The sequence below is a fragment of the Episyrphus balteatus genome, chromosome 3 (assembly GCF_945859705.1).
Source record: "Episyrphus balteatus chromosome 3, idEpiBalt1.1, whole genome shotgun sequence".
Lineage (NCBI taxonomy): Eukaryota > Metazoa > Arthropoda > Insecta > Diptera > Syrphidae > Episyrphus > Episyrphus balteatus.
In genome coordinates this window covers 74,814,293-74,837,792 of record NC_079136.1, presented here as the reverse complement: position 1 = coordinate 74,837,792, position 23,500 = coordinate 74,814,293, and the positions used below count along the sequence as shown (strand labels likewise).

The following is a 23,500-nucleotide window of genomic DNA, read 5'->3' as shown; positions in this document are numbered from 1 at the left end:
ATCACAACTGCTGAAGAAGAAGGTTGAAAGTATTTATTAAACCATTTTTGTTTAACTATTTTTGTAAGTGATCTAGCCAAGTATTGCTAGAGCCGGCTGTTTATCATTTGATTACAGATTTATCAAAATTTGGCTCTAAGGCCTTGGCGTTTTATGGCTCCTTAAAAATTAAAAAATAAATCCACTATTGATATGAACAGGGACAACCAATTTGCTTATATATTTCATTTTCATGTATTTCAAATTTAATTTTTGAAAGCGGCTATTTTTGGCTTGGAGTTAATTTTTCGAATTCGACTCATTGCCTATAAAATGCTCTGGTAGTACCGATCAATTTCGATATTAAAATAGCGAAAATTCACCTAAATCCAAAGTGAAATAATATGGTCGATATTGGTAAATTTAAGCTTACCTTAAGCAACTACTTTCTTATTATTGAAAACTCAGAAAAAAATTCAAATTAGTATTAATTTTTTTAAAGATGTTTTTTGTAACTAAATCTTTATTATTTATAATAACAAATAAATGTAATTATTCAGTAAAAAAAAATGTACATTTTATTAAATTTATATATATTATTTATATTCCATAAGTTAAATGATAACACCAACTTAATAAAAAATTATCTCAAATAAAGTTTTCCAAATCGGTTAAAATACTGATTTGCTTTTTTTTGTTTTTATTTGTTAATCGCAAAACCATGTACGTATTTTATTTGTTGTTTGTCTTAAAATTAATACAAGGTTAGCGAAAAAAATACTCCCTAAATAATTTATTTATTTTTTTTTAATCCTTTCACTCAAATAAAATTGATCTTTAATTGAATCATGCTCAAACTTATTATAAATAAGCAAACAAATATTTTTTTTTTTTCAAAAAAAAAAAACCGATTCTCATGAAAACTTTTATAAATAATATCCATTTTTACAACAAAAAGAAAAATATATATACTAAATGGATCATTAAAATTTTTATTATTATTATTCTTTATAAATTTTGTAAAACGCTCATGCTATTTTTACAATTCAATTGTTCGCTACCCGGTGCTCCATCTAATATAGCACCAACAGATTCGAGAAACTCACGACATTTCTCTAACGAAACAAAAGCCAAAACACGACTTATCATGTCTATGCTTATCGACGGTCTATAAGATTTAATCATAACTTTTAAAGCACATTTTCGCTCTCTTAAGATGAACCAATCAATCAAGTAGCCAGACATGAGCGGTGCATTTTTGTAGAGATTAAAAAATGCACAATAATTTCCAAGTGCCCATGCCGATCTTAATTCTAGAGCATGTGCTATGGCTGGGTGAGTTCTTTGTTCCGGCGTTAAGGAACGCAAAACCGTTGTAATATCTAAGGTATTTTTTGTAAAAATATAATACAAGATTCGATAAGAGATGAATTCCAATATATTGTTGCTTCCTCCAACCTCTGTATATAGCATTTTTAATTGTGTCTGACATTGATTGAATTCCTCATGATCACCTTTTTCCATTGCAATTCGAGCATGTGTCTCATAGACTTCAACTGTGAATTTATCACGAATTCCTTGGACCGTCAAATCCTGTCGAATTGATTTCAATTGATCGCAGGCATAATAATAATCCTGCTTTGTTCGCCATTTAGTTTTGACATTACGCAAGGAACTTTCTAATACATCAATTGGCCGCACTTCATTGGGCATTGGGGCTTTTGTTAATCTTAAAAATGACTTTTCCAAGTCCCTACTTGTGCCAACTATATGAAATTCATCAAGGCTAGTATCAACTTCATATTCATCGTAAATTTGTGATTTATGGTGTTGTTTTGTTTGTTTTTTATTCGACGACGAAGAAGACGAAGAAGTTGACAAAAAATTAGCTTGTCCAAATCGAGCTGCCCGTTCTTGAAGACGTCGCGAATCATCTTCTATCGAACCTCCAACCACCGATTGAAAAGGTACTTTATTATTTTTCTGTACTTGTTGGTGTTTCTTTCTAGGATTTTTATTATTTTTGGTTTTGCTGCTGAATGAAATATAATTTAAAGACTTCTTTTCAGATGATTCGGAACTGGAACTTCGCGAACTCTTTTTATGTGGTGGTGGACTTAGCGATGAATCACGTTTTTCTTTATCTCGTGGTGATCTCGATCTAGAACGACTATCTACCGAACGATGATTAAAAACTGAACGTTGACCTAAACGTGCATTCAAGCATTTCGATATTCCAGGACGTGTTTTTTGTTGTTGTCGATCTGATCGATTATTATTATTCATAGCTAAATTATTTTGAATAAGTAGATTACTTTCGCTATGGACACTGGGAATCGGTTCAGAATTCCAATCCCTTGTCCATAGCTCATTTCTTGTGGCTGCCGCTGTGATTTTTCCCTTCAAACAAATATCAATTTGATCTTTGTCCAGATCGGTTACACATTTGGCATAACAACGTTGAACGTAAGTATTTAGACTTTCCGGCCAAGCATCGGCTGGATTGAATGGATTTGAAAAGTTGTTACTACTACATTCAACTGGTGTAACATTGAGACTACTGTCATGATCGGTTACCATGGGAATTGGTGGAGATGAGACTGCGGCAGGGATGACAGTGACAGCAGCAGGTACCAACGGTGGAGGGGGTTTAGATAAATCTGGAGATGCAGATATAACAGGGGGAGGAGGAACAGTTGGATCAAAGAATGCGCTATTATTGCGTTCGACTGTCGTCGTCATGTCGGGAACAACTGTTCGGTTTTGTAGGTTTTGCTGATGTTGTTGTTGTTGTTGTTGGAGTTGCTGTTGAGCCTGAAATTTATTATTTTTGTTGCGTTTTCTTTTTTTCTTTCCACCAATCGGATTATTTCGTAGTAGATTAAGAGGATTATTCACGTTACTAAGTCGATTGCGTTGATTTAAGTTGAAACGAATGCCGCCAAAATTATTAATTTCTTGGGAATGATTTAAGTCGGAGGAAAACTTGTTTTGTTGTTGTTGTTCATTGGAAGAAGAAAACCTATTCAAATGATTCCTAGCAGGAGTTGAATTCAATAAAAGTGGATTTTTATTTGGATAATGTTGTTGATTCTTTTGATTTTGATTTGGCAAGGCAGAGGCGGTGGCGGTGTCGACGACATCAGAATATCTAAATGGAGAAATTGTATTATTAACCAGAGTCGTCTTTCCTTGATCAGATTGACCATCATTGAAGTTTGAGGACTTTTGATTTTGATTTTGTTGCATTGTATTATTGACATTATTACCAAAATGCATATAAGAATTATTATAATAGTCGGAATATTGTTGATAGCCATTTTTGTTGCAAGCTAAATTATTATAGTAATCCCAATTGTTTGTTGGTGGCAATTGATGAATATTATGTTGTTGATATTGTTGTTGATGAACATCAGGATGTGGAATTAATTGTTGCGATGCGTCGACAATTATAGACTGCGGTATAATTGTAGATACGACGGAGTCTCCTTTATCTGACATGCTTCTTTATATACTTACCCAACAGCTTCAATAAAAAAAATTTGTATGTGTGTGTTTATGTTCTAATAATTTTATATATTATAAATTTCCAATTTTTTGTTAGTGGATTATATAGATATACTATTTTTTTTTTTAATCTAATGTGAAATAAAATTTGTCAACATATTTTACATTTCAACAAATAAAATTGGTAAACTAACAATTAAAAAAGTAAAAACCCAACTGAAATGATGAAATAATTTTATTTTAAAATGTTAAAATGGCAGCTATATATTTTACGATCAAAGATTTTTTGTTAAAAGATACAAAAAATTAGAAGCTGCTCTGTTTCCAAAGCATGGTTGTATAGGGGGTTTTTAAGCATTTGTCTTTGTCTTTTTCTCTTTCTTGTTTAGAGGAAAAATTACATGAGAAGCAACAACAACAAGAGATTGGCATACTTTGCTTTTACACGACAAAATTACACATAACTGCAGAAAGAGAAAGACAATTTGAAAAGATTAATAGGAAGATTTTCAACCCTGTGAGTCTAGGGTAAAAATTGTGCGTCGTTTTCACCCGTATGACAGTTTTATCTCACTTTTTTCAAAACAAGATTTTAATACTAATTCAATTGAACTGGAAAGTGGAATCATATTCTTTTGAGAGTGGATTCAGATCATTTGGAGAAAAGTGAGATAGAACTGTGGATTTCCTATAAATTATAACAATTTGCGATAGTAAAACTGTTATAATTTGTATGAAATGTCTGTGTTGATTTTGCACTTGCAGATGATGGTGAGAAAGAGACAGCCACTTTTTCACTTTTTAGGTCATTGTAGTTAAGAGTTAAAAATCAAAAATATTACAAAATTTAAAATACATTTCTATGCTTAATAATTAATAATTATTAATAAAATGTTTGTTTTGGTCATCGACAAACTTTACCTGTGCCTACGTTCTGTAACTTTGTCGAAAACTTCTCGCATCGAAAAATTGTAAAACAAAAATTTCAAACGTTTATCTATTTGGAAAAATAACCTGTGTCTGTATCTCGATGTGAGAAGCAACCCTGTAAATTTTTTATTCCATTGGAATATACTGTCAAAAAAAGGGAAAATATTTTTACCTTTCGCCATCAAAGGTCATATAGACAAAGTTTTACATTAAATATCCTAAGGCTCGGTAGTCCGAAGGTATATAATTAATAATATTCTTTTTTTTTTTCATTTTAAAAATTCAAGTGATACAAAAATAAATAACCGTGAACACTTTTTCAGAAGTAACATCTCACATTTCATGCAAGATTATCAATTTTTTTTTTTTCAAATACCTATCTTACTTTCTCGCATCCTTTTTGCTTGAGTAGTTTTGGCAGTTCAATCGAGAAATTATCTCGATAATTTTCTTATAGACACAGTTTTATTCACATTTTTCCAGATTGTCAAGCATTTTCATTCAGAAATGTTTCAAGGTGAGAAAATTTTGTTTATAGAAAAAAACGAATGCATTCGAATGTGAGAAAATGATTTTTGTGTCGATTCACATTATTTTTGTTCCGATTTGCGTGTTTCATGGGCGAAATTTCTCGATGCGAGAGTTACGAACCGTAGGCACAAGACTGGAAACTTTCGTACGTCTCACCCCCAAAACCGTTTGGTTTATAGTGTTGTCTGTGAATATATGTGAAAGCCACCACTGTGGTAACACGAGGTGTGGTGAATGTCGTGAACCTATCGAAAGACGTACGAAAGTTTCCAGTCTTGGTTTTTTTTGTTTATGGTTTTGGTTTTCTCCTTTAAAAATTTAGAGAAGACAAGGACAAATGTTTGAACTTCCCAATAGGGCTTTTAAGCAACCCTACAAGCAAGAAAACCGAGTTCAGATTTGACGGTCCCACTTTAAAATACCAAATACGAGGGTGGACGAGTTAACACTCACACACTCAAAACTTCATGTGTATGAAAACAAAGTCGAAGTAAAAATAGTGGTGAAAAGTGCAAAAAGGAGAAATAACGAAGGAAAGACAAAGGCAACAAAATGACATTGCACCATTTTGTTATTTGTTGCACTGTCTCGCGTGTCGTGGCTCGTCATATATATTAATTTTTATTTTTATAATAGGCGTATTCATGCAACAGGCCTAGTAAAAATGTAAAATTTTATTTTTTTACAATAGGTCGTGAACGCCCTTTCTCTTATCTATAGTAAATATTGAAGCATGAATGAAATCCATGATGTTTTTTTTTTTAACAGGGTTGTTCCTCCACTGTTGCTTCTTCTTTTTTTCCATTTTTTATAATTTAATTCTTTGTTTTGTTCGCTTTAATTAATTTTCACAAATTATTTTACATCAAAAGAAACTAAATTACGGGACATGAGTACCGACAAGCCGACAACCATAATAAACAGAATAAAAAAGACAAAGTGTTTATCATGGGCGACGCGACGGTGAGCTGCCATCTGTCAAAAATAATTTTACTCTATTGTATTTTTATTTTGCAATAGGTCTAGGGTATAGCAAAAGTGCAAGACTGTTGTAAAATTTTAATCCGTATATTTTGTTGTTGTAGTGTTGTAAGATTTTACACTTTTGTACTTTTGCAATGATACAAGACCAGTTGCATCGGATCGTGAATACCCCTAATATTGTTAACAAATTGTAATATTTCAACCAAAAATAAAGGTATACATTGCTGAAATGAAGCATAGCAATTTTCTTGTTAATAATTAATCATTTTACGTTTCCCGTAGGTAATCTCCGCATTAAACAACACAAACATTCAACAGCTACACAATTATGCAATAATTTGTGGAATTATATGCAAGGAAGATCAAACACCACTCCAGCCGTTGGCCAGTACCACAGTACACATAAAAAGGTAGTATATTCCGAACTGACATTGGTCGCCAGATTGTCAAAACATGACACTTTGGCGACCAATGTCAGCTACCGAATTCTTAATTGTTTAAAATACCGACGAAAAACGCACAAAAACCGATAAACCACGCACACCACTAATTTTTAAACAATTATTTACCATTTTCCGCGTTGAAACACGAAGAAAATTTGTTATTTTTCAATTTATATTATTTTTAAATGACATTTTATAAATTAAAACAAAAACAAATTTCCTGTTTACTGCGATTGAAATATAAAAATTAAAGGCCGACCTGACAGATTGGTGCCCATTTTTGACAAACAAATTTTGACAACGTTCGGTATATACTACCTTATTATGTGTACTGTGGGCCAGTACAGCATATATCAACAGAAAATTATTAAAATATGTGTTTTTGTTTGCGAAAATAAAATGAAAAATTTTTAGTGAAAAAAAAAATAAATTGTGTTCTTTTTGTTGTTGCAAATGGCTTCAGGTGCCAAACGTCATTCCTTTTTCAATTCCTTTTCTGGTATGTTTTTGCTGCTCCGAATCGAGTAAGAGTTCGGTTCCGTTTTCTCGGTGTGGAGATTTTCACCACACCAATACATATGCAGTTGGCTTCGCGGTGATTATAATTTCCATACTAATTTGAGCCACCGTGGGACCTGTTTCGTAGTCGAGGTCGGACTCACTTCGGAGCCGATTCGGACCAGTTTGCTTGATTTAAAGAAGTACTAAAACGACAAACTGTCCACTTTGATGAACTTGACATTTGTTTTTCCATTAGAAATCATTTTTGAAAACTATAAAGTTATGTTTTTTAACAAAAAAAAAATCAATTGAACAAGGGTCTTTAAACAATAATTAACAATTTAGCTAATGAATTCATACGAAAATGAAATAACAACCCATGTTTTAGTAAATTTAAAATTTGTATCTGTCATGTTCATCGAGGTCGGGTTTGTCAGATTTGGCTTTGACGGATTCGGTTACATCCCCTTCAAGCAAGAAAACTGAGTTCAGAAAAGACACTCCGACCTCAAAACGGGAAAAACGGGGTTGCACTCACACACTTGCAAATTTTTGTGTATGAACACAAAGTCGAAGGGGAAATCGTGGTGAAAAAATCAATACAAATAAAATCGGCTCCGCGGTGATTATAATTTCTATACTAATTTGGGCGTCCGTGGTACCCGTTTCGTAGTCGTGGTCGGGGGTCGAATTACCGCACACGATTACGATCATACGTTAACGTTTTGTTTATTGTTCTCTCTATTCAATTGGTAGAAGAAGATAGGGACACATAGCAACCATACGTTAACAAACGGATGCCGTACTTCGACCCCGGATTTAGGCGGAGTGGATTTGGACCGAGGTCGGATTCGTTTGCTTGAAGGGTCCCTGTTTTGAACACAGTCTGCAGATACCTTCTTCAAGCAAGAAAACGGAGTTGCAACTTTTTGTGTATGAACACAAAGTCGAAGGAGAAATCGTGGTGAAAAAAACAATACATATAAAATCGGCTCCGCGGTGATTATAATTTCCATACTAATTTGAGCCGCCTTCGGACCCGTTTCTGAGCCGAAGTCGGACTCAGCTCCGCCTGAGGCGGAGCGGATTCGGACCGAGGTCGGACTTGTTTGCTTGAAGGGTAAAATTAATGTCGTTTACTAGCTGCGTTCCTTTGGAAATATTTATCTACTGCTTAGTACTTAAAGCTGCTTTGAACTACTTTTTCAGTATAGCAAAAGTAGTTCAAAGTAGTTTTAAGTACTAAGCAGTAGATAAATATTTCCAAAGGAACGCAGCTTCTATTGTAGAGATACAAAAATCTGAATCTGGATGTTTATCAAGATTCACACATCCAAGCACACGCACTTTCACATAAGCTCTGTTCACTGACGCTGTGCTGGACTGTTCTAGGCAGAAAAGTACAGCTTTTTGCTGTTCATTGAGATTTTTTCTGTGCTGAACTGTTCTAGTTTGCTGTTCATTGACAAAACTAGAACAGTTTAGAACAGGATTTTCTGTTCTTGCTTTTGAGTCAGATCAGGTTAGAACAGATTCGTGAGAAGTGTCAAAATCAAAGATGTCATTTTTTGTTTTTGTTTTGATTTAATTGTGCGAATATTTAAAAACTAAAAACACTTTTTTATTATATTTTTCGCAGTTAAAACACAAAAAACTAGAAAAAATTAACGAGAAAAGATAAACAAAAAAATCATATAATTTACAATGTGTTTGTTTTTTTTTTTATTTTGACAACTGACGTTTAAATGACTGTTCTAACTTGTTCTGACGTTTCTCACGAAACTGTGCTGTCCTGTCCTGTTCTGATCTAGAAAAATCCTCGGTGAACACAACTATTGACTTTTTTTCTGTGCTGAACTGTTCTAGTTTGCTGTTCATTAACAAACCTAGAACAGTTTAGAACAGGATTTTCTGTTCTTGCTTTTGATTCAGATCAGGTTAGAACAGATTCGTGAGAAGTGTCAAAATCAAAGCTGTCATTTTTTGTTTTTGTTTTGATTTCATTGTGCGAATATTTCTCGGGCGTTCGTGGTTTTTATAACTAAAAACAATTTTTAATTATATTTTTCGCAGTAAAAACACAAAAAATTAGAAAAAAATAACGAGAAACTATAAACAAAAAATTCGTATAATTTACAATTAGTTTTTTTTTTTTGACAACTGACGTTTAAATGACTGTTCTAACTTGTTCTGACGTTTCTCACGAAACTGTGCTAACCTGTCCTGTTCTGATCTAGAAAAATCCTCGTTGAACATAGTTATACACTCCTTTATTTGACATTTGTCTGAACATTTGTTCTTGTTTTATTTTAAAAAAGGTTTTTTTTCTACTCACAGATTTCGTACACAATTACAAAACTAGATTTCATAATTCTATTTGCAGTGCAAAATCTGAGATTTGTACACCAGCAAATAGAAAACTACATAAATTTTTGTATAAGGTGTTCGCAGAATAAAAATACATGATGTGTGTTTTATCTTTGGATTTCTATTGATAAAACATTCAATGGTGATCTATTAGGCCGTGTTCACATTCAATTTATATCCACAAAATTATTCTTGAACCAAAATTTAATCTTCATTTGTTTTATATTTACCAGGTGGAAATACGATCATAAAATAAATTTGAAAATTTTCACTTTTTAAAATTTCCAAAAAGTATCATAAGCCTGGTACGCATATCGAGGTAAATTTGGGGCGACTTTCCAGTAAGGGCGCACGCCTAGAGTTGTGAGTTTATTTGTGAGTTGTGAGACTTGTAAAAAGAACTTCAAAAAATTTTTTTTTTTCTTCGCGGTCGTCATTTGCATGCATTTTGTATGAAAAAATGAACTTTAAAAAATTAATTAAAAATATAAATACACGTTTCCTAACTTGAAAATTGTTAGTATTACTTTTAGTCATTAATCTTTCAAATAAAATTATTCGCGTATTAAAATTCGTGCGCCCCTAAAGGAAAGTTGAGCCATAAATTTTAGCCGAAATAAAGCACCCATACAAATTATCGATATTTTGTATGGGATGAATTTTAGCTCGTCTAAATTTTGATAATTTGTATGGGAGCTAAAATTAAGATCGATCTGCGTATACCATGGGCCGAAGCACGGCATACGTTCGTTAACGTATGGTTGCTACGTGTCTCTATCTTTTTCTATTGATTAAATAGAGACAGAAATTGTCCCCTCTCTTAGTAGATTGGAAAAAGGTTACTTTCCCTCCATTGATTAGGCATGCGATAACCACTTATAACAAAAGCTTAGAGATAAGAATATTGAGCATTGTTAACTAACTATTCGTGTTCTATCGTAACTTTGAATAGCACGAGCAGTCGGGGTAGAAGTTTCTTCCAGCTCCCGATAAATTTGGTGGCTCTACTTCTTCGCTTCGTCCTTGCAAATTCTGGTATTCCAATTCGACTAGTTCTAACTGAAAGTAGTTAACTTAAATGGGTCACAAAATCAAGCACTCTTGTGATACTTTATTTTAAACCTTTTTTTTCACCTTATTGGAAAATGTTTGAAAAAAAATTTTTATTTATTTGACAAAAGAACTTTATTTTATGATTGATTAAAAAAAATATTTTTCATTAAAATAAGTTTTATAAAAAAATGAATATTTGTACCTAATTTATACAACAAATTCCATGTAAATTTATTTAAAAATACTTTAAGGCGAATTGTAGATTTTATTCTAGTAACAATCAGCATGTATAGAGTCTCGAATATTACTAGAAAGTAACAAATCATCCAAGAAAGTCGATAAGCTTTCTGAGGAATAGAACCAATTCTTACGATTTTCAATTATCTTATCAAAATCGACCCCTTTTAGCTGCATAACAAATTCTTTAGGAGTTACAACAACGAATGTATTTTGTTTTTTTACATTATTTTTAGTACATTCACCTGTTTCCTTATAACAACTAGAGAGTAACTGGCTGTCTTTTGTAGATACAATATCATCAATAACGTTGTTATTTGTATTTATATTTTTAGTAGTATTTCCATTACTTTCTGTTCTTAGATGTTTATTATTAGAAACTGTATCTAGATTGGAATGTTTTTCGACTTCAGGACGAGACAAATCGTCAGTTAACGCTTTTTCATAATTGTATTTATCTAGTTTTTGAAATAATGCTTTTACAACCACAACAGCTACTTTTACGACTTCTAAATCACAATCATCATTTAGACATTTAAGAATAACATTTAAGCAGCCAATTTCAGATAGTTCGATCAGGATTTTTTTAATCCTTAAAATAATTTCTGTTTCTGTTAAAGTTACAATTTTTTTCTTTTCTTTTGAAAATGTTACTGTTGGAAAAGTACCATCTATCATTCCTTGGTTCGTAAATAGTGTATGGATAACTGTTTCCCAGAAGTTAATAGCAGCTACTTTTACTTCCCAGTATAAATCATTGACACCGATGTGCGCAAGTGTACAATACAATGATTTTTTATTGGTGGCCTGTATTCGGTTATGTATGTACATTTGCGTCACGCATGTTATTGCTTCCTTTCTAACAATACCTTCGCTTTCATTGCAAATCATCTCCAATAGATAGGTCTAGAATAAATAAAAATATAATTGCTATAAGTTGACCTCAAATAAATATAAAATCAAATAAAATTTAGTTATTTGGATGCATTAACTATTAACAATAAGGGGTTTGCGTTGATACGAATTTCTTTAAGACTCTCTAAAAATGCAGTAAACTGATAAATAATAGCTGTGATCAAAAAATATCCTCTAAGCTGAAAGGAAGGCTCTACACCGTGGTTGTGCGTCTAACACTAGCAATGTTGGACAATATACAGAAAGTATGAGAATAAGTTCACGACAACGGAGACAAAGATTCATTGTATGACGGCAGGAGTTACAAAGCTTGATCGAATTAGAAGTACGAACTACGAATATCCAAGGATGTTAAAAATACCTTCTCTAAAAAAAAAACACGACCGACTAGGTTGGTTTTGTTGAAAGGAGAAATCGATCATTTCAGCTTGTAGAGTCAAAGAGAAAAACACTCCGAAGTCTCGAGGTATACCTGCTCTATGGGAGAGATCCTGAGAACGCAGTCAAAAAGGCAATATCATACAACGTTCCAACACAACCGCGAAGTAAGAAGAAAATGAGGTCTAAAAACTCTTGACAAAAAGACATTTAGATGATTTGATTGAAAGAATTAAAGCCTTTTACTATATGGTAGGAGAAATTGCCAAACGAAAAATGGCACAAAAACCTAAGACACCTTAAATGTTAGCGATTTCTCCTTATAAAAAAAATAATAAAGAGATTATATAAGACAGTTCATGGCTTTATCCAGATCGATGCATCACTTTCGGTATCTATGGTTTTAAGGGAGCGATGCAGACCTGTGGTTTTCGTAACTACTAATAATCTATTTTCATTTTCACTTCCAGTTTTAAATTTTCTTTAGCTCGATGAGTACAGTCTTTCTGCCGGGGCTATAGGGATAGCTAATTTACAAAGCAAGATACGTATCTCAAAAGCGATATCTCGAGACGATACTAGATATTTTCAAATATTTAAAATACAAAAAAAATAAAATACTTACAACCAGATTTAAATTGGTGAGACTTTTTTCCCATAGTAAATTTACAGCAATCATTTGTGTTAAGCATTTAAGGGCAGTTGCACGTACATAAGATTCCTGATCATTATGCACGATATCGAAAACTAACGGACAAATATTGTTTTCGAGAATGTATTGTTGAAAAGCAGGGAACTCTGTAAATAAAAAAAAAGAATATTTTGTTGTTCATACTTTTGAAATGGAAGTAAAAATTTGAAATACAAAAAATACAGAAGCAAAGTTTTCTGTGACAAATACAAAATTCTAAAATTTGGAGCTCAAGATATGAAGAGTTTAACTCTCAAAAAGTGTAAAAAAGATTGTACAGAAAAAATTCACCGAAAGGTAAGCGCGAAGTTTGTCTAACGATTGGTATAAAACCAGGAAAAGCTAACTAAAACAGGGTTCCAGCTAGTACTCGGTGCTAAATTGACAGTACTAGGACTTAGTTCATGGGTAAAAAATGAGTTGATACCACTTTGGGTACTAATCGAATTTAAAGTGATCTTGAGGCGATTTATAGAACAAACTTTAAACTTTTTTAAAAAGAAATTCGACATAACTTTAGGACTAACCCCGGCATGGACGTATTATACAATACGTTCATGAACCCCGGTATTAGCGCTTGGACTCTTTGAAGAAATTAATGTTTATGTTTACAGCACGAGAAGAATAAAATGTCTATTCGATTTTGTAAGAAATTCTTAAAAAAAAATATTTCTTGAACGATGTGTTGTATTTAAACCGATTAGTGCGTGATCTAAAATATGTTCATAATATTATTTTTATGATATTACCCCCTTAGGAGAAAAACGCTAAAAAGAAGAAAATTTGACATTAGACAACTTTTGAAATGCTTCTATTTTAAAAACGAAAGATGAGCTCAATTTTTTTTTCGCCAAAGGCAAAGATGAGATACACTTTTTCATGACAATGATTCTCTTGACGGATTTTTCATTTCCCCTCAAATGTCAGTTTCCCTTAAAAAATATCTTGGTGATGTGACGTAATTAACTGAATTTTTCTTATCACTAAACAAATGAAATCGTTTGTATGTAAAAAAAAAAAATAAATAGTAATATGTACATACTTAACCGAGATATTGAAACAATTGATGTCACAAGTTCAATAGTACTATCTCGAACTTCCCATTCTATGTTATGGAAATTTTTTATAACAATTGGTCCAAGGTTTTGAAGTCCGGATCCTTTTAAGTTGTCCACTAATAATGCCATGTTCGGAGATAGAAAATGTTCAATTGATAGCTGAGCAAGTTTAATTGATTGCACTACCGTCTTAAAATAAAAAACAAATAATTAAATATAAATAATAAAAAAATCAATTTAAATTAATACCATACCAATGACGATAAGTTTTCTTTTTTCAAAATATCTAAAACGATATCCATCAAGCACATACTTTCAATTGATTCTTTCCATGTTATATCAAATCCTTCAACTAAAGTGTACAGACAAGCTAAAGTTGCATACAAAACTTGCGGAAGTCTTTGAGCAGGATCTGTGGGCAACGCAATAGAACTTTCATTCGATCCTATTGTAAATTCTTTGAGCACGTACACTAAAGCTTGAAAAAGAACAACAGCTTGATCTTTGTTCAAAATAGTTTTCATAGATAAAACTCCATGTATTGATTTATATGCTAAATGTGCAGCAAAATCGGAGCAATCCAACAAAATGTCACGAAAAGAATAACATATTCTAACTGTGAATTCACTGGAAATTGAAAATAGTTTCTTTATGTATTGATCGAATATACTTTCTTCCTCAGGTTGAGTTTTAACGATACACAACACAGGCATAAGATGAAACATTATAAGCTGGTTCTCAAATTGAATGCTATCGTTTTCTATAAATATTTCTGACGGAGCTCGGGATCCTAATTTTTTCCAAAGAAAATGATTCATCTTTGCAAGTTTTAAGAAGTTTACACAGCTTCTTCGAGACACGCAAAATTTCATTGTGTTGAAAAAATTCACGCCAAACTCATTGAAATCACAAGGATCAATTTTTTCACTATCCCATTTTTGGTAGACCAACATTGCGAAGTTATACATTGTTTGAGCTTTTAAAATTTTGCCAAGAAAATACTCATTGTGCGTTACTTTGGCTAGTTTCCAAATGTTCATTACAATTTTATGGTGCACATCACACAAGTGTGCAATGGGAGTCTTTTCCTTGCTGTCTAGAGTTTTTTGAAAGATCAGAGAAATTAAATCCAGAGTAGGACAAAGACTTTTCTGAATTTTAGAGTCATCAACATATACAACAGTTGAACTGTTTTGATAGACGCCTTGATCAATTGGCTTAAGTATTTCATCAATTATTTCTAAACAGAATTCTGTGTCATAATTTTTCGCCGAAAATTTATATAAAATGTCATATATCAATAAAGATGCTTCCCGCACAACGTAAAGAGTATGATTTTCGCAACAGTATTTGACAATGTAAAACCACGATTTGCTTTCTTTTATCCATCTTAGGCCGACGTTGTGCTTAGATACTGCGGTTAACAAACGAATATGGCCAAGTTTATTTGAAGCCGTGAATTTTTCGACATTATCCTTTACTATTATTGTGATTCTGTAAGTAATAAAAAAAAAACATTAAAAATAAACAAGAAAAAAAGTTTAAAATGTAATTATTAATTAATGAGATAAAATAAAAAAAAAAAATAAGAACAATAATAGGTCTGTTTAATGAAGAAAAACTGGAACAGAAAAGATCAGAACAGCGCAAATTCTTGAAAACTGTCAGAACAAAAAATATCAGAAAAGTACACCTTCCTATTTTATAGGAATGACTTTTGTCTATCAGTTTTAAAACTTAAAATTAAAATAAATTTTTTTGTTATGAGTTTTCATTCAAATAAATTATAATTAATCAGAATATTTGTTCACATTTTTAATTTTTCTTCATATTAAGAAGATTTTTAACAAATTTCCATTATTTTGAATTTATTTAAATATTTCTTTGTAAGAATAAAACAAATCAGTTGCTGTTTGACACTTCTCACTCGTTTGCTCTACCTCAAAAATAGGAGCAGAAAAACTTGAACTAATCTGTGCTGGAAAACTTCATGAAACACAAAATGACAGTTTGGAGAACAGTTAAGGGTAAGGTTTCCCTTCATGAAACACACAAACCTGTACTTTTCGGATCTTTTCTGTGCCGATCACATTCATTAAACAGACCTAATGGTGTTTTCGTTTGTTAAAAAATCAATTTATTTTTTGATCTAAATCTGACAAAAAACTGTTGTTGCGACTACTTAATTGTAGTTGAACAGATCAAAAATTGTTTTTTTTTTTTGACAGATTTAGATCAAAAAATAAATTGATTTTTTACCAAACAAAAACACCATAAGTATCTTTAAGCTCTTGTTGAGTTATTGATAATTTAACCCTTTGTTGCGCGGAGCAATTTTTTTCTCAAAAAAATTAAAAAAAACGTTGAAAAAACTTTAAATATTTCTTGAATATCACACCAGAAAAAAATATATCCAATGTACTAGTAAATATCATTATATTAGTAAGCTTCTGAGCTAGGTATTTGCTGATATATTTAATTGGGATAAAAAGTAAAAAAATAAAGTTTAAAAGGTGGTTTCTTATTGTCTCCCTTCTATTTGTTGTTACATAAGACAATTGTGCCCATGATTATGAAAGTGGACTAAGTCACTTTTTGCATTGTTTGAAGAAAAACTTACATAATAATTTTCGTATAACGATTTAATTATATTTATTTTATGAAATCACTAGAGGAGCAATAAAGATGTTTATTAACTGCAATTTCGCTTTCAAACAAAATTTACCCCTTAAATAATAATTATTTTTAGGCTAGATTTGATGCCATTTTTAGGAGTGACTTAGTCCACTTTCATAATTAAGGGCACAATTAAGACTGGGTTCCCTTTTTTTGCGAAGTCAGAACTCATGTAATAGCATTTGTGTGTATTAGTGAATGTGTTTCGCTCTCTTTTTGAATTGCCAAACTCGCCATTGAATTCTGTTTTTTTTTTCTCTCAGGATGTTGGTTTTCAGTCTCTTTGTGAGATCGTCATCGCACTCACGCCCTTAGAGAAAGGTTTAAACCTTTCTCTTACCTCTTCTATTCTCACGGGTGCGGGGTGACATACGAATGCATGTAGGTATACATTATACAAGTGGAAAAACTGTTTCTAAATAATAAAAAAAAAAATCCTCTAATTTTTCAGATTTTTATTTTGACACTAGATGGCGCCCTAAGACGGTTAAAGTTTTTTCTCATTTGAAATAGGTATGTGTTGGCTTTTGATGCCATTTTTTTATGAGTTTTTTGTCTGCATTAAACAACGTTTTCAAATAGGTATAAACCATTTTTCTAGGACCAGGGGTTTAGTCAATGCATGCATGTTTTTTTTATTAAAAACAAAATTTTTGTTTCTCAAAATAGCTTTACTTCGTTGTTTGATTCAATCTCAATCCAAAATTTTTAGTCTGAAACAAACATAAAACAAAAAGGTCGCACTAAAATAACGACCAAAATTACCTTCTTTTATACTCTCTAAATTACAATTGCTCAAATTAAGAAATTATAAGATCAAATATTTGAAGCCTTGTTTATTAACAAAATAATAAATTTTATTTCATTCAATTATCTTTACAAATGCGAAGGTTATCTACCAACTTATAAACGTTGAGCCGTTCCCACCCGCCCCTAACATCAAAAATCGCGTATAGCGTTTTTTTGGGACTCACCAGGGAGGTTTTTGAACCAAAAATAAAGGTACCTGTCATATACAAATTTTTGAAAAGATTAATTTTCTCGAAAACGGCTCGAAAACGCCATAGAACCGTTTTTTTTTGTCTAATTTTCTCTAATTTTCTAAAAAAAACGGCTCGTAATAATTTTGATTTTTTTTTTCTAAAAATGTATTTTAATTTAATAAAAGAAATGAAATAGCATACTTTTGGAACTCAATTTCAATTGCCATGTGTTTTTACAAAGATTTTTTTTCATATTAGAGAGGGTCTGTGCGACCCAGTTGTATGTGGCATACTTAGCGGTATTGTTGCTTTTGTATGACTACGAAAAACAACTGGCGTCCATGTTCATTGTAAATAACCAACTCAAGTCTAGTAAGTTGCACTTCACTCAATTTTTTGACTTATTAGTTTATAGGTCTGGCAAAAGATATGAAATGAATAATATTGAACAGAGATGTCATCTTAACGAAATGTTTTGTCAGAAAAAAGTTTCTTATACATAATGTTTAAAAGTGAAATATCTTATCCCTTAGCGCTTGTCAAATTCCCTGAATTCCCTAACCAAAATTGTGTTCTCTGACTTTCTAATTTAGCGGACACCATGTTCGTATTAGAGTTAGAAGCCGTGTTTTTGTGGTTATTCAGTACTTAGCTCAATAAAACTTTGCACGACAAACAACAAATGATTGCTAAGGATAAACAAAAGTATTCGATTGTTGTGGTTTACTGAGAAATTTTTGTTCTTAACTTTAAGATTTGTCACCCGTTAACAAAGGATTATTAATAACAAATAAAAAATACATATAGTTCATTGTTGTTTATTATAAAAGGTTTACTCAGCTAAGTACTGAGTTACCACTAAAACACGACCATAATATCTGAGTTATATCACCGCAAAGTATATGGGTGTTCATGGTTTTTTTACAACTATAAACCAGAAGCAAGAGTTATGTGAGCAGTCGTTCACGAGACATTATTAGTTACGTGTTTTTCAAAATGGCTGTGATTTTTAGATCATTTTTTTGAGCACAAACATGCTTCTAACACATAAATTTGGTCATAATTATTAAGTGGGGGATATAGGCTGGAAAATAAAACAGGTTTTGTTTGCATTCGTGCTAGTCGATCTTTAAATTAAATCACCCTAAATGTGGAAACTGTCACATTGAGATGCGAACGACACGATACGATTGACAAACTCTGTAATAGTCGTCGTAGGCCCATTGTCGTTTTACGTAAAAAAAAAAAAACAAAAATCTACAGTACTTTTTACTCACTTTTCCAAAATTTGTTTTTCACGCAGACCAATCATAAGCCATTCATTTTCGGCACAAATAGCAGAGAGCTTAAACATAAGTGATACAACGGTATGATGAACTGCTCGAAAATTTGTTAGAAGTATGTTGACGCATCGATCGATCCAAGCCACAACAGGTGTTTCTAACAATGGTTCATGTTCTAAAAAAAAATTTTAAAAATATATCTAGAATTCCAAAAATATCTTAAGCAAGAACTATTACCTTTTTTCCCCAAATAAGTAGCTAATAGCTCAAAATCAGCGGAACTTGCATTGCAAAAACCTGGAAGAAGAAAGCCGTTCAAAACTGTCTCAAGTTTTTGAGACAAGGTGTACTCGGAGTCCATTTTTGAACTCTGTAACAAAAGAATTAAATTTTATTTTAAAAAATTAAAATTAATAAATTCATTAAATACAATTCAATATATAAACAATAATTGATATACCCTTTATTGTGAGTGTCGTTTATCTGTCGATAGACGACTTTTTTTTATAGTTGATCATTAAAAATGAATTTTGCTACAGTGAACCCATATTGTGAACGATATTTTTTATTTTATCAATCGATCTTTTTAGTTTACAATTTTGCCAAGCAACCAAATCAAGTTTATAACTCACTATAGCAAAAATGCTAGCTTAAAAATTAATACGATTTTTGTTTAACTTTAATATAATTCATTAAACCAAAAACCACAATTTTGGCTTCAACTATCAATACCACCACAGTAACGAATTATTACACAGAATATTTAAGGGTGGTTTTAAAATATTTATCAATCAATTCTTAAGAACGAAATAAAGTCTACTTTGCTAAGAGAAATTATCAACTTCAACTTTTAGTTGAAGTTGTTCAAATATTGAATAATAATTACAATTTTGTTATAATTTTGAATTAAATATTAATTTAAATATTGTTACAGGATGGTGATTTTTTGTTCCTACAGTCACAGTGGTTACCAACGCTAACCACCATTTTTCTACATACTAGAGATAAGTTATTAGAAAAAAAAAAAAACATTCAAAAGACTACCTTATGGGAAACGAACTACTTGAAATGAGATCACCAAAGCTTAGGTTTGCACAGGGCGCTTGTTTGGATTGGGCCGGCCCTGGCCCTATCTATTCAGTGTGCCAGGACCAGGGATTGAAGCCAGTTTGTCTTGCGCTAGGGTTGCCAGATATATTTTGACGACACTTGTAAGCGAGATGCAAAATCCCGGACTTTACCGGACACATAAGGACTTAAAAAAGGGTACAAAACTAGGACAAATCGAATGCATAGTTTTATTTAAAAAAAATTAAAACAAAACGATCTTTTTATCCCTTTCGAACCCAAGCTATGAAAATCAATATTTAAAAATGTTTTTTCAGTATTATGGTGTCAAAAACATCACAACTATGAAATATTAATATTAATAGCAAAAAGTTATTTTCCAAAATAAAAAATTGTAAAACTAATGTGTTACTCTCATGTTACATGTAAGTAACATGCACTGCCTATGACCACCAAAAAAAGTCGGACATCTGGGAAAATAATTTTTTATAGAAAAATAATGTATGGTACTTCTCCTAAGCCAAAAAAACAAAACACTTTCTGGATTAACGTTTTAAGCTATTGCATAGATTTTAACGCAGGGCATGTGGAGCGAAATTTCGTAACGAAAAATTATTACACCACACACTTAGGTAATTCGCTAAACGTGTGTATATGCATATGGTACGATTGTACGAAGCTTGCATGGATGTGTGAATGGTTTTGGTTCAGAAAACAAAGAGAGGAGTAAGGAAGAAGACCATAAATGGTGTGTCTGCAGAAAAAATCAGGAGCAAAACAAATTATGTATCTGTATTTTCTTTTCTTTTGTTTTCTCTTCCCATTCTTCTGTTTCTTGTTCAACTTTTTGTGATTTGTGAACGAGTAAAGCGTTGCATTGCGATTGCAATATTAAATCAGAAGAGAAAAAGTATTCTTGTGTTTTCTTATTTTTTGATCTGGAGAAGTTTATGACATGAGATTGTGTGTATGCATGTTTTCAAATGTGACCTTGTCGTTGTAGGAGTAGGTATATGAATTGATAGGTAGATACATAACATAATCATTGTTTTTGTGTAGTGTAGGTAAACAAATTATAATTGCATAAGTTGATAAAAAATGCAATAGCTTTACAGCGGCAGTCCTCGAGTGTTACAAATTTTTTTTATATCTTTTTTTCTAAATTATGACCATATATAAAACAAAATATTTTGTAAAAAAAAATGTGAATTTCAGTCCCTTTTTCGATAAAAAAAAATTTAAAGTATGATATTTGGCTATCTTTTTGTACTTTTGATATTTCTTACGAATTTTCAAATATATGTTACATGAGATTAACGCTGGGTCCGAAAGGGTTAAGATTTAAGTAAAGATCATCTTGAGACAAGCTTTGGCAAATAATAAAAAAAATTGCAAGCCATTTTTCAGTAAAATAAAAATATAAAATGCCGTTAAAAACCAATGTGTTTTACAATAAGGGATTATTAAATTACTAATAAAATTGGAAAATTAATCTTCTCACTAAAAAAATGTAGGTATACACATATTTTATAGATTGCAGAACCATTACAATGGTTTTTTTTTTTAGTGTTAATTTTCTAGCTCTAAACCTAAAGTTGCATACAAAATTCGGAATTCCCTCAGAAATACTGCGATTTTTAACTAAATACTAGCATTTATAAAGATTCGTTTGAACGTAAGTCGCAGGCGACTAAAGTGACAATCCACAAATCCTAGTCGACCGACCTATCGTGCGGCTAAAATCGACTCGTGAAAAGTGGGTATAATACGCTAATTTTTGAGTTTCGATTTTATTGGAACAGAAAATGAAAAAATTAAACAGATAAAATCAAGCAAATTAAAATTGGAACACAAAATACAAAAATTAAACAGAAATAAACAAAAATAAATACGGAGCATGCAAGTATTGAGATTCTTGAAGGGTTGAAAAGAGTACAATCCCGGACAATTAATACAAACTATCCCGCACGTCCACCACACAGTCAAAAAAGAGTACATGTCCGTGAAAACCTAGACGTATGCAGCAATATACTTGCACAGAACCTGTGGTTCAAGTGTCTTACTCTAAAAGGGCTTCTATGAATAGCAATCAGTAATGTCTTTATTACTGTTGCTTTTGTAAGGACCTTTGATTAGGATTATTGGGACTATTATTTCTAGTACTGACATGTTTATGCTATTGCTCATTTAGCATTGTAAGAACACAAGCGAGTTGGTCCAATATTCGTCAAACGTGTTATCGGGGGTGTCACTCGCTTGTGTGCCTTTGCTATTATGTTTTTTAAGACGTAATTTTAGACTAACATCTCGAAAACAAATGGAAAACATTCATCCTTGTTTTCTAGATCTTGGTGTGTACAGAATTGATACATATTTTAATTGAATGTTGCGGATAGATTAACATACACCTATCAATAAAATAACAAAAATTACGTAAAACACTTACCTTAATTACTGAAAAAGTTGCTTTCAAGGAAAAATAAGTGTTGTTAAACAAATAGGAAACTTGGTTTTCAGACCGTTAGTTAAGTGATCGGCTATTTTAAATGGATTTTTTTACTTTGTTTTCATTGGATTTGCAACACCAAAGATATATTATTCGATTACAAATTACTCAATAATTTTTGTTTTATTTCTCATACAAAATGTAATTATTTACTTTGCTTTTGGTGGAAATTCATTTTATTTTATCTTATCATTTCAGCTGATTGACATTTTACCACCTGAATATTTGGTAAAATTTGACAGGTTCAGGTTAAACCATAGACTTTATATAGTGGGGATCAGACACAGTTCTCTAATGTCGTTTTCCAAAATTACGGGAGTGAATCACTCCTTTTTCGTGCAATTTTGGAATTTGTTCACGAAGAATTTGACAAGTGGAGTGATTTGACGTTTGCTTTGCATGTGTTTGTAATACGAAATAATGAATAAAATAATAACACAATCTTTTAAATTCACTTTTAGTGATTTTTTACAATACTTTATTGATTTTTTTTGTAAATAAATATAATTTCCTTCACAAAAAAAAGTTAAAACAACCACCCAACAATTTGGCAAGCAGTACATGAAGTCAAATGTAGAAGTATTGGTAATCACTCCGTCACTCCCTCAAAATTTTGGGAGTGAAGAATTCACTCCAAAAATTCACTCCTTTTTCAATTTTGGAATTTGAAATTACTCCTTTTGGAGTGATTATATAGCTAGGAGTGTCACTCCTTGAATTTTGGAAAACGACATAAAGAAAGCTTTATTAGGCTATTTCAACAGATGTCTTTTTCTTTTCTTTCTCTAATTTGACATTTCTGAAATGGAGAAAAGGTTTACAAAAACAAATAGATTTTATATATATATATATATAATATATTTATATGTGCAAGTAATACAGAATTCTGTTTAACTTGCACTGTAGTTTTACGAAATGATTTGGCTACAAGACTTTGAGGTATAACTACAACGGCCACTTTTTGAAAAAAGTCAAAAAGTGAAAATTTTAAAACTCATTTTGTGACAGTTTTTCTGGACACAAAATTAAAAATAATGATGCAGAAAGATTATTTTTTGGTTTAAAAAAACATTTTTTGTAGTTTTTTTCCAAAAACAAATAGCTCTAGAAAGAAATAAAAAAATGTTACTTTTGTAAAATTCCCACTTTTTCACTTTTTAGGTCATTGTAGTTATGGCTTTATCCAATTAATTTTTTATATGAAGTTTCCACAGATAAAACATACGAAAGCTTCCGATCCTGGTAGTTATTTATCTATGGTTAAGTGTTGTATTTGTTGCTTTAAGGCAGAACCATAATTGGCGGATGGAGTCGGAAGCTACTGTCAATTGTTGTTGTTTTCTTTGTATTTTCGACAAGTTTTCTTTCGTCGAGTGCGGTTGCGAGCGCTGTTCCCCTCCGTTTTCATCC

General features: G+C 31.6%; 2 protein-coding genes across 2 annotated transcripts; both read right to left on the bottom strand.

Annotated features, from left to right (window-relative positions):
* Positions 1–946: 946 nt before the first annotated feature.
* LOC129916887 (leukocyte receptor cluster member 8 homolog) lies at positions 947–3,741 on the bottom strand. Its single transcript, XM_055997085.1, has one exon. It carries the CDS (start codon positions 3,478–3,480, stop codon positions 988–990), a length of 2,493 nt encoding a protein of 830 aa, XP_055853060.1. The 5' UTR covers positions 3,481–3,741; the 3' UTR covers positions 947–987.
* A 6,761-nt stretch (positions 3,742–10,502) lies between these two features.
* On the bottom strand, positions 10,503–22,323 carry LOC129916886 (uncharacterized). Its single transcript, XM_055997084.1, has 7 exons — positions 22,031–22,323; positions 18,754–18,886; positions 18,511–18,691; positions 13,829–15,068; positions 13,559–13,763; positions 12,451–12,623; positions 10,503–11,438 (listed from the first exon to the last, which is right to left on the bottom strand). The coding sequence occupies exons 2-7, from the start codon at positions 18,875–18,877 to the stop codon at positions 10,566–10,568; spliced, it is 2,796 nt and encodes a 931-aa protein (XP_055853059.1). The 5' UTR covers positions 18,878–18,886; positions 22,031–22,323; the 3' UTR covers positions 10,503–10,565.
* Between the last annotated feature and the right edge of the window lie 1,177 nt (positions 22,324–23,500).

Bases quoted from the DNA above. Each gene is read 5' to 3' on its own strand.
- LOC129916887 (XM_055997085.1), bottom strand. From the start codon at position 3,480: ATGTCAGATAAAGGAGACTCCGTCGTATCTACAATTATACCGCAGTCT.
- LOC129916886 (XM_055997084.1), bottom strand. From the start codon at position 18,877: ATGGACTCCGAGTACACCTTGTCTCAAAAACTTGAGACAGTTTTGAAC. The intron at 13,764-13,828 runs GTATGGTATTAA...TTTTATTTTAAG, and splicing joins AAGAAAACTTATCGTCATTG to ACGGTAGTGCAATCAATTAA. The intron at 11,439-12,450 runs GTAAGTATTTTA...TATTTATTCTAG, and splicing joins TCACCAATTTAAATCTGGTT to ACCTATCTATTGGAGATGAT.